The sequence below is a fragment of the Mangifera indica genome, chromosome 4 (genome assembly GCF_011075055.1).
Source record: "Mangifera indica cultivar Alphonso chromosome 4, CATAS_Mindica_2.1, whole genome shotgun sequence".
NCBI classification, from domain to species: Eukaryota; Viridiplantae; Streptophyta; class Magnoliopsida; order Sapindales; family Anacardiaceae; genus Mangifera; species Mangifera indica.
In genome coordinates, this window is record NC_058140.1 from 12326616 (window position 1) to 12343238 (window position 16623).

Sequence of the window (16623 nt, forward strand, 5' to 3'; positions counted from 1 at the left end):
TATTCAAAACCTTTGAAGTTCTATGCATTCTTCCTGGAAAGTTTATTCCAGAACACAAACTTGTATAAAAGTTTCTCATTAATTGTGAATCCCTCTCACGCAGACCCCCAAAAATCATAAAATAATAATACAAACCTAAACACAGCTCCACCATATTAAATATATTCCAGCTACAAAATTCGGAAAACTACAGATTTAGCTACGTCTGAGGCAGCTAAATTGACCCTACTTAAATCATGTTTATAGGCTACATTTAAGGACATTCATGCCAGTTCAGAGTACATAATTTTGGACATATCCATACCCCTCTTAAGAAGCACTGGGAACCACAGTTGCAGCAGCATACATGTTTTGATCTTGATTAGGTGGCAAAGCATATCCACTCCCACTATAGTAGTGACCTCCATAATGTGCCCCATTATTCCAGTGGCTATGAGAATCTGATCTCCACTGCCAAGAGCCACATAATTCAAAATTAACAAAATTAAATAGGAGGATAGCCTGATAATGAACAAAGGTGGAAACAAGGTAGGGAGACCCTTTAGGGAAGTAATTTTAGAAAAGCATCTACAACAACTTCAAAAACTTGACCCATGGAATAACATAAAACACAGAAAGGTGCAACTGCAATCATTATGTCTATAGCATAAGGTATTATCCACACATACCATATGCACTACTGCAAACATGCTGTACATGTAAATATGAAAATGGACAACAAAAGCCAACACCAAATCAAAGAAAAGTAACTTATGCGTGGGCGAAAGAAGATAATCACTTAATTATACACATACAAGTTAATACGAGCACATTTACCTGCTTGTTCCCAGGATTGCGGCCCCAAGAAAGACGAACTGCTTGCTTGCCTATTACCATCCCTTGTAACTTTTGCAATGCATCCTCAGCATCCTTTCTGTTACAAAGACAACAAAGTAGTATACAGAGCTGTGAAAAGGCTATATTATCATTTTTACCAACAAGCACATATACATATAAATCCTCCCAGCATTATTAACTAACACATCAAATAAAATTAATCTCCCAAGAGGGCAATGTAATTAACCAACCACATGAATATTTATTTTTTTAATAATTGAAATTATACTTTTACTAGGAGTAACTTCAAAGCGGTGAACCAAGGAGGTACCTATTTGCAAATTGAACAAATCCACATCCTTTACCAACTGGTATTTTCACAGAGACAATTTCACCAAACTGAGAAAATGCCTCCCTCAGACCCTCGTCACTGACATCAGAATCAAGAGCCCCCACAAATATCTGCAACAAACATATACTAAATTTAAATGAGGTATATAGCCTTGTGTATGATTAGCACATGACAGTAAAACTGGACTCACAGTTGCATTATTTGACTCGCCATCAGATTGAGAACCGTGGACCCTATTACCATTTGATGCATGACCACCAGCCAATACCAGAGCTAAATAAAAGAAATTGAACAGAATTATCAAATCAATAATCACATAGAGAACATTACAGCTTTCAACGATAACAAGCTTAGCAATAATTTGTCTAATAATAAACAAGATAGTAAATGAAGCTCTCCAAAGAAAACAATAATTCAAGAGAACAAAACTAGGAATGGCATCAAAACATAAAAATCAAACAAAATAAAGAAGGATGAGATAATACAGTATAAATTCCTTGAATAAAACCAACCAGGAAGCATGAAGCAACACTATTGCAAATGTGTAGAAGAAAATTGTTCATACGGTGCAGCAAAACATTTATTAATTAAAATTACAGCTCATAAAAATGATGGTGCTTTCACTGTCCCACAGGAGCTAATAACTCATTAAGCCAAGTCTAAGACCTTAAAGTTGGATTTATTACAGTAGTTTCTAGATAATAAATAACTGCTCAGCAGGCGCAAGACCATGAGAGAACATCCTTTCACAGAAGTGAATTCCATAAGAGCACAAGATCATTCTAAGCTTACTCATTGAAAGTCGGTGAGCTTTCACCTGGTTAGGAGGGAAATTCAACAATATCTAGTAAAACTAACAGAAGAGTGGACAATTGTGAACAGAACTGTGACAAACCATAAAATTAATAATAACATACAGAATTATGAGTTCTGTTTTTGTTATACTTTTAAGAGACAAACCACAAATTTGCAAGGAACAATTGCAACTTAAAACTATTGTTAAAAAGTGATTTAATATGTCATAAACACCTAGATTAATACAGAATTACATAATGTAAATGCAACCAAATTAAGTAACAATAAAACTAGAAACATAAGCTACTTGAAAGTAATTCAACTCCAGACCAAAACCTAATAGGAACTCAAAGTTACCACATTATAGTCTCCTAAACAAGCATTTATAGAGCTAGGATGATTGTAGCATACCTTGTGAGGAATACTGTTGTTGATATGCAGAAGCCTTTTTGGGGGTTGCAAAATCTATGCGCATGGGCCTACTTGAACAATACACCCCATTCATTTCAGTCATGGCCCTTGATCTCTCATTTTCATCACCAAACCTCACAAAACCATAACCTTTTGAACGGCCAGTGTTTGAGTCAAAGATAACTTTTGCTCCTTTCACAGACGAATATTTGCTAGAAAATGTCTCCTGCAACATGGCATCAGTAACATCTGGAGCCAAATCTCCTACAAATATGGATAGATCAGAACCAGAATCTACTCGTCTGTCACCCGCAAAGGTTGCCCAATTAAGACGGAAGAGCTGCTCGGTGTTTGGCATCACAGAACCATTATAGCTCTGCAAAACATTTTCAGCTGCTGCACGCGTAAAGAATTCAACAAATCCATATCCCTCCGACAGGCCAGTATGCTTGTTGCGTATAACTTTAACATTTGAAACCTGCACATCAAAAGGCAAAAGCCCATCAGGGAAATGGGAAGAGTAATATTAATCTCTCTTCAGGTAAACCTAAATGGATAGAAGGAGCAATCAAACATCTTTCTTCTGTAAAATGATCACCCACAGGCTGGCAATAGGATTGATGTTAGACTGATGCATGATATGATGATAAGTGCGCAAATCATGAACTTACTGTCAGCTAAAGGAAAGAAAAGACACGATTTATGCCTACATAGCCAAGAGAAATCAAAATATTCAGACTGAGAACATTATATTAAACTTGTAATTTTAGATCATACTGTAGAAAAAGTGCAATCTAATATCTTAGGTTAATGATCTTGAGGGAATTCGAATTTTTTATCTAACTAAACCTTTCCCTCCCCCCCATTTTCAGCTAGATCCATAATCATTTCTAGCGGTTTGTTGGAGGCCCATCAAATGAATGGGTTACTCTAGGCAACAGCCTATAGCCTAACTTACCAAAAAAATAGTCTATAGTCTCTCTCATACCATAAAACATCCCTCCCTGAAATAAAAAGCATTCCATCTGTGCTCAAATGTGCAATGACATATGGCTTTCTCTATTAAGCTTAGTGAGACCAACAAATGAATTCCTTTTCTATAAAAATACAAAACTAAGGAGATAAGGTTTGATAACCCTAGGAATGGTTGCATGATGTTATAACATGCACTAGAATAGTCAACCTATCAGTAGCATGATGTATTAGATAAAAGTTATCACCCAAATCGATCTACTCAATCAAAGTAATTACAATAATCAGACCAGCGAATTATGGTTTTCTATAAGCTTATTCTATTTAGCCATAGCATTAAAAAATTATTTCTTTCAACAAAATTACTCTACATTGTAACCGTTGGTGTATCTAAAACTACTATGCTCGCTCTGCAATACTGAAATTCATGTAAATTTCCTTCATTCCATAGTATAGAAAGCAATTTAAGCCAACCTTCCACTGCATATATTAACAAAAACATCATAAACACATTAAAAATAAGATTAAGAGAGAAAACCCGCAACATTGATTAAATTAAAAGCCAGAAATGAACCCAGATCCAACTAGTCCCAAACTCTCTAATCATCCTAACATATCACGAATAACAATAAATCCAAAGAAAAAAAAAAACATTTACAAAAATTAGTGAACCCTGATTCAGTAGCAAATAAATCAATTCACAAAGAAGCTAACTTGACCTGGCCAGTGTGAGAGAAACAGGTATGAAGATAAGTTTCGTCCATCCAATGGAACAAGTCGCCGACCCAGATAGTCTTAGTCTCATCATTCGTACTATTACCGTTAATAGATCCATTTTGTTTATGATTATTATTATTATTATTATTATTACTGTTATTATTATTATGCTTCCCATTTTGATGGTGATGCTGTTGTTGCTGATAATACTGATGCCCACCGCCATAAGCCGCCATGTAGTGTTGCGGATACATCATCATATGTTGTTGCATCATGGCCATCGCCGCAGCCGGGTACTGCATCATACTCATCCCCATCCATTGCTGAGGATGTTGATGATGATGCTGTGGGATCCACTGGTAAGACTGAGGCTGCTGTTGCTGTTGCGCCGGTCCCACAGTTGGAGCTCCCGCAGCAGCTCCACCACCAGCTGTTGCTGCAGCTGCTGTAGTTGCCGTTGTTCCCGATGCAGAGATCACATCACCGCCGCCGCCGTTGGCCTTTGACATCGCTGATCTGGGTTGTTGCTATTTGAATTAATGCACAAAAAACTCCACTCTCTCCCTCTTCTCTCGTTAAAATTTATGGTTTTGTTCGGCTCTGGGCTCTGTTACTCTAAGCGAGAGACACGAAGAGAGAGACAGAGGCAAAGAGAGGGCGGACAAAAGAGTTTGTGTTAACGTTTTAGAGGGAGGCTGGGGCTGAGAGCTGTGGGATCTGGGTCGAGTTTAAGAATCGAGTTTTGGCTTTGGGGTTTAAGGCCTCGGTCACAACGATCCTCCCACGTCCATCACTACTGCCTTTTGCTTACGTGTACGGCCCTGATTCTACCACATTACTTATTTTTGTAATGTATCTTGCTTAACTTAATTATTGAGTTTGACATTCTTCGTTTCTTAAAATATTGTACATAGATACAATGCACCATTTGAATTTAGTCCAAAAGAACTATTATTATTATTATTATTATTATTTTACTAAAACTCACTTAAAACGACATTTAAAGGTTAACCATCAGCCAGTTAGCACTCCGATAGAGATTAGAGACATTGTTTCTCTTCACCTAAAGAAAGCGAAGAGGACTCAATTTATAGATTTAGTCTCACCTCATATATAATTAAATAATAATAATAATTTTTTAATCTAGATAGAGATCATACCATTGATGTAATTATTTTATTTTTATAAGATTTGAATAAAAATAAAAATCTTTAAATTGGGTTAATACAATCTAAAAATATATATCATTCAAGAAATTAATATTTGTATTTAAGATATATCAAATTGAGGCCCACAAGGAAAACGTGTTAGCTAGTTTAGTACTTTAGTATGACACGTAATAAATGAAGAAATCAAAATTTTTTGGTGGATCAACTGTCAAAAAACTTACTAAGACGTAACCTAGATTGTAATAGGACAACCTCCAACCATAGTATTAAGACATGTTAGTACAACCAATCAAAGTCACCTTTCACTGGATTTTAGTATAACATGACTTATCGCTAACTCTACTTCGGCTTATTCTTACTTTTTTATAATAAATATATAAACAATCATGCCAAGGTAAGGGTTAAAAAATAACATTATTGAATTACTCACTAATAATTTACTTGAATTATTTATATAAATGTAAATAATATAATTATAAATATAGATTTTTGACGTAAAAAAATATTTTAGTATTTAATTCTTTTATTGAAAATCATAAATTTGTACTAATGTTATGTGCTTCTCATTGATGTATGAATTTCTGCATCAACATTATTACTATTTGATTATTTAAATTTTTATATAAAATTTTAATCATTAAATTGTCTTGAAGGTTTAATATTTCTAATATTTTATTTAATTTTGTTTCAAAAATAAATTTGAAATAAAAAACTAATTTATTTTCTTGGAAATTGAAATTATGTTATACCATTTCATGGAAGCAAAATCAAGAATAAAATCACAATTAAAATTTATTAATTATCATATTAAGCATGATAATAAAATAAAAGAGTTTAAAATTACAGTGAATTAATGAAGATAATTACGAGATAATAATAATTCTTTTTTATTATTATTATTAAGTTTGATAATAAATGAATAAAAAATATGGGATATAATTATGATATTGTTTGCATTTATTCCACCACTTTCAACGGTAAAAACAAATCCTTGCTATTTAATTGAGATGGGAAAGTGTGCCGCGGGTCTATGTCCAAACGCAATCTTGACCGTTAGTTTAAGTGTACGACAATCGTGTGGCTGTAACCATGTAACAGACGGTGCTCTCCTAGACTGGAAACCTTTGACGAAAGGAAGAAGGGGTCGAGTCAAAGAATTAGCTCCTGGCCGTGTGGGGCCTACATGTTTTGGTGTTTGGTGTTCCTACTCCTATTCAACGCTGCCGGTTTTGAGCTTTGAACAAGTCACTGACGCGTGGGCGTGGCGTCGTCTGCTTTAGAGAATTAAATTTGAATAAAATAAATTAAAATATTTATTAAATTTTTTTCACATATTAATACAGTATTTAATATAAGATTTAATTTGATTTTCAAGCTACTTTAAATATTATATAATTATCAAAATAATTTTAATTATATTATAATTAAATTTTTATTTATTATTTTTAAAAAGATATTTTCACTTTCAATTAAAATTAACATAAAAAATATTTTAAAATATAAAAAAACAAGTATTTAAATATAAAATATATTAATTTAACTAGATATAATACTAATTTATGTATAATAATTTTGTAAAATTATATTTAATTGTATTGTTATTATTATTAACTAAATATAATAATTATTTATATTTTAGTAATAATATTTTTAGAAACTAAATTTTTATCACAAACAGCTTTATTAAATATAATTTTATGCTCAGATGTAATATCACAACAAAAATATTAAAATCTATCAACTTTAACTACCATTTTTTTAAATTCATAAACTAGCATCTAAAATCTCAGGCAAAAAATACCAATTAAAGCAAAAAAATTATTAAATTCAGTTAAAAAAATTCAATATTTACTTTAATATTGTTATATAATAAAAATATTTACACCCAAATTTTAATATGAATTAGATATTGAAATAATATATTTTAATAATTTTAAATTTAAAATAAAAATATCATTTAATTATATTATGATACATCATATAAGTAGTGTATTCTCTAGATTTTAAACCCAAAATACTGGTTTAGCTCCAAAGACTTGTACTCAATGTTTAATTTCTCTCTTGAGCCGTAATACAAGTTGCCAAGAAAGTGAAGCAGAGTGATGGATGAACAAGCCACCATTTTTTGCTTCCAGGTATTGGAGAAAAGGGTTTTGTCTGAGCTAGAGTGAGAGTTTCGAGAGAATTGGAATGAGGCAGAAAGGATGAATAAGATGATAAGAGAAATGTTGAGATAGAGAGAGAGAGAAAGGGGTAGATGATGACACGTGGCATGGTTTTGGAAAGATACGATGCCTTGTGGGCGTGGCTGCCCCTGTACATGGGGGGTCCAAGTTGGTCTTGCACACATCAGTGAGGTGGCAATTGAAGATCCAATAATGGCCACGATTTCTAGAATTATTTGTAGGCATTTTGAAGTTGCGCATGAGAAAAAGGGAACTTTGGGCTTTTCCCTAGCAATTGGGAATAACAAAATTCCCGATAAAGTTAAAAGAGGTCCATTATTGAAATCACTATTGGAGACTGAAATATCAAGCGTTTTTGTTGGCTTCAGTTGGTAATTTTTTCCACTTTTTATGATAATGAAATTGATTTCTTTTTTTTTTTTGGAGAATTGTTTGTATAATTTGTGATATTTTATTTCTAGAGAATAATGGGAAAGATAAAGATGAGGAAAGGACAAGTGGTGGTATGTTACTGATGACCATCTTAGAATGTTTCAAGAAAAAGGAAAAAAATTATGAGTAAACAGTATCAAGTATCTAAAATTAGAACTAGAATTGATCATATAAGAACTTATTCGAATGGGTTTTAATTTCGATTCTGGTTTTTGACAAAGTAACTAGAGTTGTTTACCCGTGGTTTATGTATGATCTTGGGCATTTTGCAAAGTATTTTTAGGCCTCACTTTTAAGGGGGCTAGCTGTAAGATTTTAAAGTTACGGAGGGTTTAATAGGTTTGAGGAGTGTTAATGTAAGATTTTGAATATTAGGTGGTATATGAATTTGATCTGCCTCAAAATTTTGACACGAATTTGTAATTTTTTAACAATAAAATTATATATACCCACTTTGAATACATAAAGTGATATATATTTATATGTGTCATCACATAATTGAATGATTTTGAATTAAATATAAAGTAACCCTAATCATATGATAACACATATAAGTGTGTATTCAAATGTATACTCAAAGTGGATACACATAATGTTGCTCATTTTTAATTATATATATTTATGAGTAACCTTACATATATAAATTTATCCATATAACTTGATGTGATAATATGTGATTGAGTAATTTTGAAATAAGATAAAAATTAAATAATCACATCAGTTAATTACAAATTGTCACCTTAGTTTATACATATGAGTTTATATAATTTGTTTGTACATATGATTTTATTATTTATTTATTTTTATGTAAATCGAGTAGTATTATATATACAAATAATATGTATAAACGATAACATATTATTATATGATCGAATACTATTTTATCTCTAATATAAAATTACTCAATTATATAGTAATATGTTATCATTTTTGTATATTGTTTTATAAAAAAATTTAACCATAAACGTTATTTTTGAATGTTAAGCTTACTAGAAACATTAAACCTTTAATCATAAATCATAATCATTAATCTTAAATCTTGATTTGTAGACCTTAACTTTGAAACTTTAACTTTTAAGGGTACTACTCATACAAGAAACAATTGAATTCGATGATAAGTGAATACTTCTAGAAATATAAAAGTTGTTTCTACTAAAATTCTTTGAAACTTCTTCTTATTGCTAGAGTTCTTAGTGAAATTTTTTGAAACTTTTTCTTACGCTAGAGTTGTTAATTCTTAGCGCTTATGCTAAAGTTTTGGGTTTCAAAGTTCAACATATAACTACGTAAAACTTCGAAACCCAAGCCAAATTTAGCCGACTTTAAAGAATCCTAAATTTCATTTGCTCAAACTCTAAGACTACAAATAACTAAAAGTAACATTAAAATTACTATAATACATGTAATGGCATGTTAAACTAAACCTTTCCCCCCAGTTTTTTTTGTTTTTGCACATAAAGGGCTTGAAATCCATAGAAATTCGAAGGGATGTTGACATCATTCTACCGAATAGATTTTCAACTATCAGTGACTTTGAATAACAACTTTATTCAATTGATTGCACAGCTGAGCTACCTACTCAATTTTAGTGCAATTTGCTCTAAAGAAGTTTTGTGTAATGCCAAAAATAAATGGAGAATTATTAATGGACAAGATGTCTTGAATGGCCTCCAAAGATGGTGCAATGCAAGCAATGGAGACATTTAACACCCTATCATACTATAATTTTTATCAATGGTTGATATGTAAGAATAGGTGGAAACAATATACAAGGGGAAACAATGATTTTTTTTTTTCATAACTAATGGCTAACTCAAAAACATGGAGAATGAAAAAAGAATCAATAGAATATTAATTGCAAGGAACAAACAAAGGGACAACAAAGTTGAAAGAAAATGCAGATGCTGCTGCCAAAACTTCAGCAGGTTGGTTTCCTGTTGGCTCCTGCTATTAAAGAATAGAGAAGTGGAGGAAAAGAGAAAACCTCAACTATGTACATGACTTCAAGTGTTCTACTTTCGGTAATCCCCATGTAGGAAGCCCTGGTACCGAGTTCCTTCTAGTGCATTTCGGACATCTTCCCAGTTTTCAACATAGTTGGATAATGCCCCTTTGTGTATCTTCACCTGACGACTCTTTAAATCTCTTTGTGGAACTCTTAAGAATTCTTGAACATCAACCAATTTCTGTAAAGAAAACATACGAGGGTATTATATCTCAGAAACTGACAATTAAAAGAACATTAAACAATTAGAGAAACCTCAGCTTTTTGTAGCAACCAGTTTGGCTTACAGTGTGATTTTTTAGTACATCTTCATAGTAAAGGATTATATGCCGAGCGCTCTTGAAATACTCCAAAGCTTTGGCTTGTGTATCTTCTACTTGCTTCAGATCGCGTATCAATAACGTTGCATTGATTAAAGGCTTGTATCTTGCAAGTATTTCAGCCTGAAACCATTATATAAGTTTAAAACCCAGTGCATATGTAGAATGCTAGAAAGAGAATGACACACACAGAGACCTCATAGGTTGAATGAACATGTGATTTGTGGGTCCCGTTTAATAGCTTAGCATCTCGATCATAAGAGTTTGCAAGTACTGAAATCATCCTGCTCAAAAGATTTCTTCGGAAGAGAAATATAGCTGAAACACCCCTAGTCCTAAAATACTCTAGTATTTCTGCATGATGCTGCATTAGACCCTGCATAGATAAGAAATTACATCTCACAAAGGATAATCAATAACAGCACTTTTTATCCAAAACATGCATGAAACAGATAGAAATGCTATTTGTGCACTAAATTGCAAGTTCATATAGCCTTTATTGCATTTAGGACTACCATAAAGAGTGATAGTAGACCAACTGAAACTTCCTCGTCACAGTTATTTTCATGCAGAAAACATTCCTTTTACCAACCTATACTTTTGAACAAGCAGTAGATTTTGTATCTTAAATTAGCATTATAGATGGGTGTGCAGTTTTAAGTAGTTTAACAACAAACATCCCAGTCAGCTACAATTAATTGAAAACCAAGATCTCATTCCTCCTGTTGATGAGCTTACATTCAAGAGATTTAATAAACCACCACAGCACAACAGTTCCACCTTGTGCATTAGACAGTCAAGTCTTAAAAAAAGATGCTTTTTAGTTAAAGGCATGAAGAACATGACAGAATATATATAGCTTTATCGCATCTAGAGAAATCTTCTACCTCAGTGGAGTAATATAAGATTTATCAAGTGTCCCTAACAGCCAATGGGAAGCTAATCTTCCAATAATAGAGTTGTCTATCTCCATCTAGAAATGACTGATCTCAGCTGCCTCAGTCTCTCTTATTTGCAAATGGTTTTTAGAACCTCCTTCAGATTTTTCTTGTTCTATTCAACTGTTCACCAGAAGCCCTGATTCTCTGTTTATTTATTCATTCCTCAAAAACACTCATTCACACATCCCCATCTAAATAGAAAATTGAGACATTACTAGCCAATATCTAGTGGAGTAGATGCTTGTCAATATTATGAGTAAACCCTATATATATCATAGGTCCAATAAGATATCATGCCATCATGTTCACATCACAACAAGATTGTAATTTTGTTAATACAATGCAGTTTTTGGAAACTGGTAAGCAACATCTGTCAATGATGCTGGATTGCATAACACTTCACCAAAATATCATTCATAAATCACAGCCGTAATTATAGACATGTATGATGTTAATGAGCACTTCTTTATGCACTGTTTTCCCATTAAATTGTGTGAAACCCAAATAAAAACCAACAAGAGTAGTATTCATCCCTGAACACGAATATATTCAATATTCTCATAAAATCTAACACACCTTTCTACATACCAAGCATGGACACACAAATAACTACATTCGCTCATTAGTGTCTTATTAACAGAATGCCAGAAAGAAGCCTAGACTAACCACTCATCAAAACTTCCAGAGGCCTATAGTTTTGCCCATACACAAGCACCGCAAAACCAGAGATAAATTCCAAGAGTCCTACCACTCAAAGTTCAAAAACATTCCAGCCACTATATTTTTGGAGACTGAAACCACTTTACTACATATATCATGTATTTGTTCTTGTCAGTAAAAGAATATATTAGATTTAATTAAGACATAGATATCTAAAGATAAGCAACCAATAAATATTATGTGCTATCAACAAACATTTGGAAGGACAACACTGAAAACAAAAACTTAATGAGCATTTCCAGGATGGCATTCTCACCTGATTAAGCATCCATTTCAAACCAACTGCAGCTGTGCACTCATTCTTAGAAGCACTAGTCAACCAATCTAGATTATATATTTGATCCAAAGTCTCAACAATTGTCGAGATATTACTCCTCCTTACTTTAACCGAGAAAATCTCCCCATTTGAGCTTATATTTGTATGGTTATTTAACAAAGTCTCAAACCATCCACTGCCTGACCGCTGCATTGACAGAATGGCAAAATACCGAACAGGATGGCACTTACATTCAGCCCTAACAACACACAGAGAAACCATGTGAAACACATTTTCATCTAAACAAAAGTAAGTAGCGATAAAACCAATATCTACCTGCTAAAAGTTTTCGGTTTCGGGTAATGCACATAAGGAATTTCCCATGGCTCGATATTAGGCACTGGACAAGGTCTATCAATCACTTGGATACTCAACAATTCAGTATTGCTGCCGGTGCTGATTTGCTTAACACAAATTGAGCATATATACACACCACACACCATTACAAACATCAAGACAATCACCCTCAACACCAGTGGAGACTTCTTAGGAGACTTTAAAATAAAAGCATCCTGTAAATTCAAGAATTACCCACGTTAACAACAGTAACAAGTTCTTAACCATATCATTAAAGTCTTAAGTTTTCATTGATCACATTTAAAAATAATCAACTAATAACTTACAACGAAATCTCAATCTAAGCACAAATCCTGAATAAAAGGAAATCTGGGTTTGTTTGTTTTCGAAAAAAGAAACCCGAAAACAAAAACAATTTGTTTCAATATTGCCAGATCACAACACTCACATGTGAACCCAAATTATAATATGATAAAAATAAAACAATAATTAAGCATTAAGCAAATAATTATAAACAGACCTTGGTGAAGCAACGGAGATCGTCCGCCATGGCTTTGAAAAGCTCAAAAAGGCATATGTTGGCTCAGATTTTCAGCAGCCACCTTCCCCTTTTTACTCAAGCTTTTTCGTTTAATCCATAAATAGATTTTAAAGACAACTGAAAAGAAAAATATGAAAAAAGAAATCCTTATTTAGAACAGATTAAAGACCGTTACAAGTTCACTTGTGTTCGTGCTCCCTTTGGTTTTCGATTCATAGATCTTGTAATCTGCCATTGTTGGCATCCGAATTCATAACTCTGAGGCAGAACGCTGTCGTTTTAAGAAGTCAAAAGAACAATAGATTCAACTATGTAATGATGAAACGTCGTGTAAATTATTGCCCCATCTAGAAGTAGATCTTTTTAACCAGGTGAATAACGGCATTTTACTTTTATTTAATTTTATTAATTTTTTATTTACTTTTAAAATCTAACTTTCTATGTAGACGTGTGTCTCACCGCTTAATTGCCGACAGTGTTTACAATAAATATATAAGAAAATATGTTGGCAAGGATTCTGACCCCCCCAACTATAGCGGAAATTCATAAACCTCCCATTGTTTTGGAAATAGCTGCAAATCGGCAATCCATATTGTTAGAAAGTAGTTAGTATGTTGTTGTTAATCCACATGACACATATTTATCTTAAAACATTTCAACGAAAACATGGCTTATATGTTACGAAACACAATAAATTATATATATCTGATCAAGTTCATTTAATTACATGAAATTCTTGCTCGTGGTTTGCTTTTATACACTTGATAAGTTAAGAATTTTATTTTCAAACCTTACAATTATAATACGTCTATTTGGTTCATTATCTTGTAAACTCTTATCTGTCTATTAAATTTTATAATTAAATTACAATTATATCAATTTTATATTAAAAATAAGTCAATTTTTAATATAAATGCATCATTTAGAAAAACAAATCTCAAATTTGAATTCTATATATCAAAAAACTTTCAAATTAAAAAATTTTAATTTACCTTCTTATATGAAAAATATAAGAAAACACTCATAATTAGAATTTTCATTCTGCCTCAACCCTCACCATGCAAATTCTATGGTGGAAAATTTTTAAAAAATCACAATTTACCCCCATCACACGAATTCATGTCTTAACCAATTTTACAAATTTACACTTTTGCCCCACCACAAGATTTACTATTTAAAAACTCACATTTTGGCCCCTAACCACACGAATTCGTGTGATTCATAAAGTTTGAAAAAAACACAAAACCTTTTTGTCTACAATAAATCTCACCACATGAATTCGTGTGGTGAATCAAAACTTTGAGCGGTGATTGCCAATTTCTTGTGGTAAGATTTCACCTCTCAAACTTCCTTTTAAAAATCTCATTTCATTAATAATCAACCCTACATCTAATATAACATAAAAGCTTAAGAAAATTAAGTCAAAACACCAACAAATCAAATAATTTCATTAAATATTTCAGTTTGAAATCCTAAGTCAAAACACCCAATTATCGTATCAAATCGACTAAATCTTATACTAAAATGTATAAAAACATAACAATGATTGTTTTACTAATCTTTTTATCTATTTTGGTCATAAAAAACGTTACCAAATTTAAATCGTTTTCTTCTTTTTTTTCATGAAGGGCATTTTTGTCTTCACAATAAAATCAGACAATTTTGTTTATATTTAAAAAGTTTAGTCAAATTCTTTTTGACTTCTTAAGTTTGGATAATTTAATTAATTTCTCTTTAAAAATTGAAAAAATAATTTAAAAATCTTTAAAAAATAAAAAATTATGTAATATACCGGCCCAATCTGCCAATCACGTGGTTCATTTCGTTAATATATTACAAATTTTTTGTTAAATTATAAATGTAATTAATCAAATTATTTTTTCCGGTTGCTATATTCTTATTGTTAATATATATATATATATATTTTAAAAGATGATAGTTTTATTATAAAATTAAATTTGCCTATTTTAATAATTAATATAAATGTGATATTTATATTATATCATACAATAAAATTATGTATATTTATTTTTAATATATAAATAAATACATATTTAATATGTGTTATCAAATAAACAATTAATTTTTAATTAAAAATAAAATAATATCAAATCATATGATAATATATTTTATATATATTCATTTGTATATTTAAAAATAGATATATATAATATTATTCTCTTCTATATTATTTACAAAACTAAAGAAGATAATATAAAAATAATCAAAAATCCAAATAATATAATATTATAGATTAATGAGTATTAAACAAATAATAAAATTATATATAATTATATATAAAAATAATAATATATTATTATATATTTAAATAATTAAAAATTAAAAATAATATAATATTTAATAATATAATAATATATCCATTTTCATGCACAGTATAGCAAACTTTTAAACAAATGACGAAAGTAGCTAAGCTCACCTGCTATTCTGAAACTCTTGTTGTCTTTGTATGACTGTTAGCTTTCACTTTCCTCTGGTAAGAAAAACACCTTAACGCGACATAAAGCGACCAATAATTCACCCACTTTTATTTTTCTGTATCAATGCCACAAAATCTGGATATCTCCTTCTCTCTCTCATTTTCATCCACCAATAATGGATTCAAGCAGCAACTCCGAGATTTCCCATGATTTTCCTCCATTCTTCAAAGTTTACAAAGATGGCCGAGTAGAGCGTTACACGATCCCGGACGGTGCCCTCAAGCATGTTCCTGCCGGCCTAGAGCCAGTGCCAGGAATCCAGTTCAAAGATGTTGTCGTCTCGTCGGAAACTGGCGTCAAGGCCCGAATATTTCTTCCCAAAATCGATGGCCCTGGTGAAAGATTTTCGGTTGTGGTCCATTACCACGGTGGTGGCTTCTGCGCGGGGTCGCCGTTTGATTCAATCTCTCAAAATTTTCTCACTTATCTCGTAACCCATGCCAACGTAATAGCTATTTCTATCGACTATAGGCTTGCCCCTGAGCACCCTTTACCAATTGCATATGATGACTCATTGGCCGCGCTGCAGTGGATTGCATCGCACTCTGAAGGATCTGGACCCGAACCATGGTTGAACGAATATGCGGATCTTGGGCGGGTTTTCTTGGTGGGTGAGAGCGCCGGAGCCAATATAGCGCATTACGTGGCGGTTCAAGCTGGCACTATTGGGTTGGATGGGTTGAAAATAAATGGGGTGCTTATTGTGCACCCATTCTTCGGAGGTAAAGAAGTTGATAAGATGTACAAGTACTTGTGTCCGACTAGCAGTGGGCGTGACGATGACCCGAAATTGAACCCGGGAGTGGATCCGAATCTGAAGAACATGGGTTGTGATAGGGTGTTGGTGTGTGTGGCTGAGAAAGATTGGCTTAGAAACAGAGGTGAGGCTTACTATGAGACGTTGGCAAAAAGTGAGTGGGGTGGGAAAGTTGAATTTTATGAAACTTTAGATGCAGAACACTGCTTTCATAAGTTCAATCCCCACAGTGAGAAGGCTGCACCATTGTTGAGGAAAATGGTTGACTTCATAACTCAAGAATAGCTTAAGGTTGGTGTATTTTTTCAGATGTTGTATGCTTGTGTCCTGTGATCTGGTGAAAAATAATGCAATAATATATTTTGATTTAAAGAAAAA

General features: G+C 32.3%; 3 protein-coding genes across 3 annotated transcripts; 1 reads left to right on the forward strand and 2 right to left on the reverse strand.

Annotated features, from left to right (window-relative positions):
• LOC123213530 (polyadenylate-binding protein RBP47-like) lies at positions 1-4799 on the reverse strand. Its single transcript, XM_044632986.1, has 6 exons — positions 4066-4799; positions 2375-2852; positions 1359-1441; positions 1148-1278; positions 817-913; positions 1-450 (listed from the first exon to the last, which is right to left on the reverse strand). The coding sequence occupies exons 1-6, from the start codon at positions 4570-4572 to the stop codon at positions 310-312; spliced, it is 1437 nt and encodes a 478-aa protein (XP_044488921.1). The 5' UTR covers positions 4573-4799; the 3' UTR covers positions 1-309.
• Positions 4800-9617: 4818 nt separating this feature from the next.
• On the reverse strand, positions 9618-13304 carry LOC123213531. Its single transcript, XM_044632987.1, has 6 exons — positions 12970-13304; positions 12429-12664; positions 12093-12351; positions 10372-10551; positions 10143-10298; positions 9618-10036 (listed from the first exon to the last, which is right to left on the reverse strand). Exons 1-6 carry the CDS (start codon positions 12997-12999, stop codon positions 9863-9865), a joined length of 1035 nt encoding a protein of 344 aa, XP_044488922.1. The 5' UTR covers positions 13000-13304; the 3' UTR covers positions 9618-9862.
• A 2180-nt stretch (positions 13305-15484) lies between these two features.
• LOC123212975 (probable carboxylesterase 4, mitochondrial) lies at positions 15485-16623 on the forward strand. Its single transcript, XM_044632254.1, has one exon. The coding sequence runs from the start codon at positions 15604-15606 to the stop codon at positions 16528-16530; it is 927 nt and encodes a 308-aa protein (XP_044488189.1). The 5' UTR covers positions 15485-15603; the 3' UTR covers positions 16531-16623.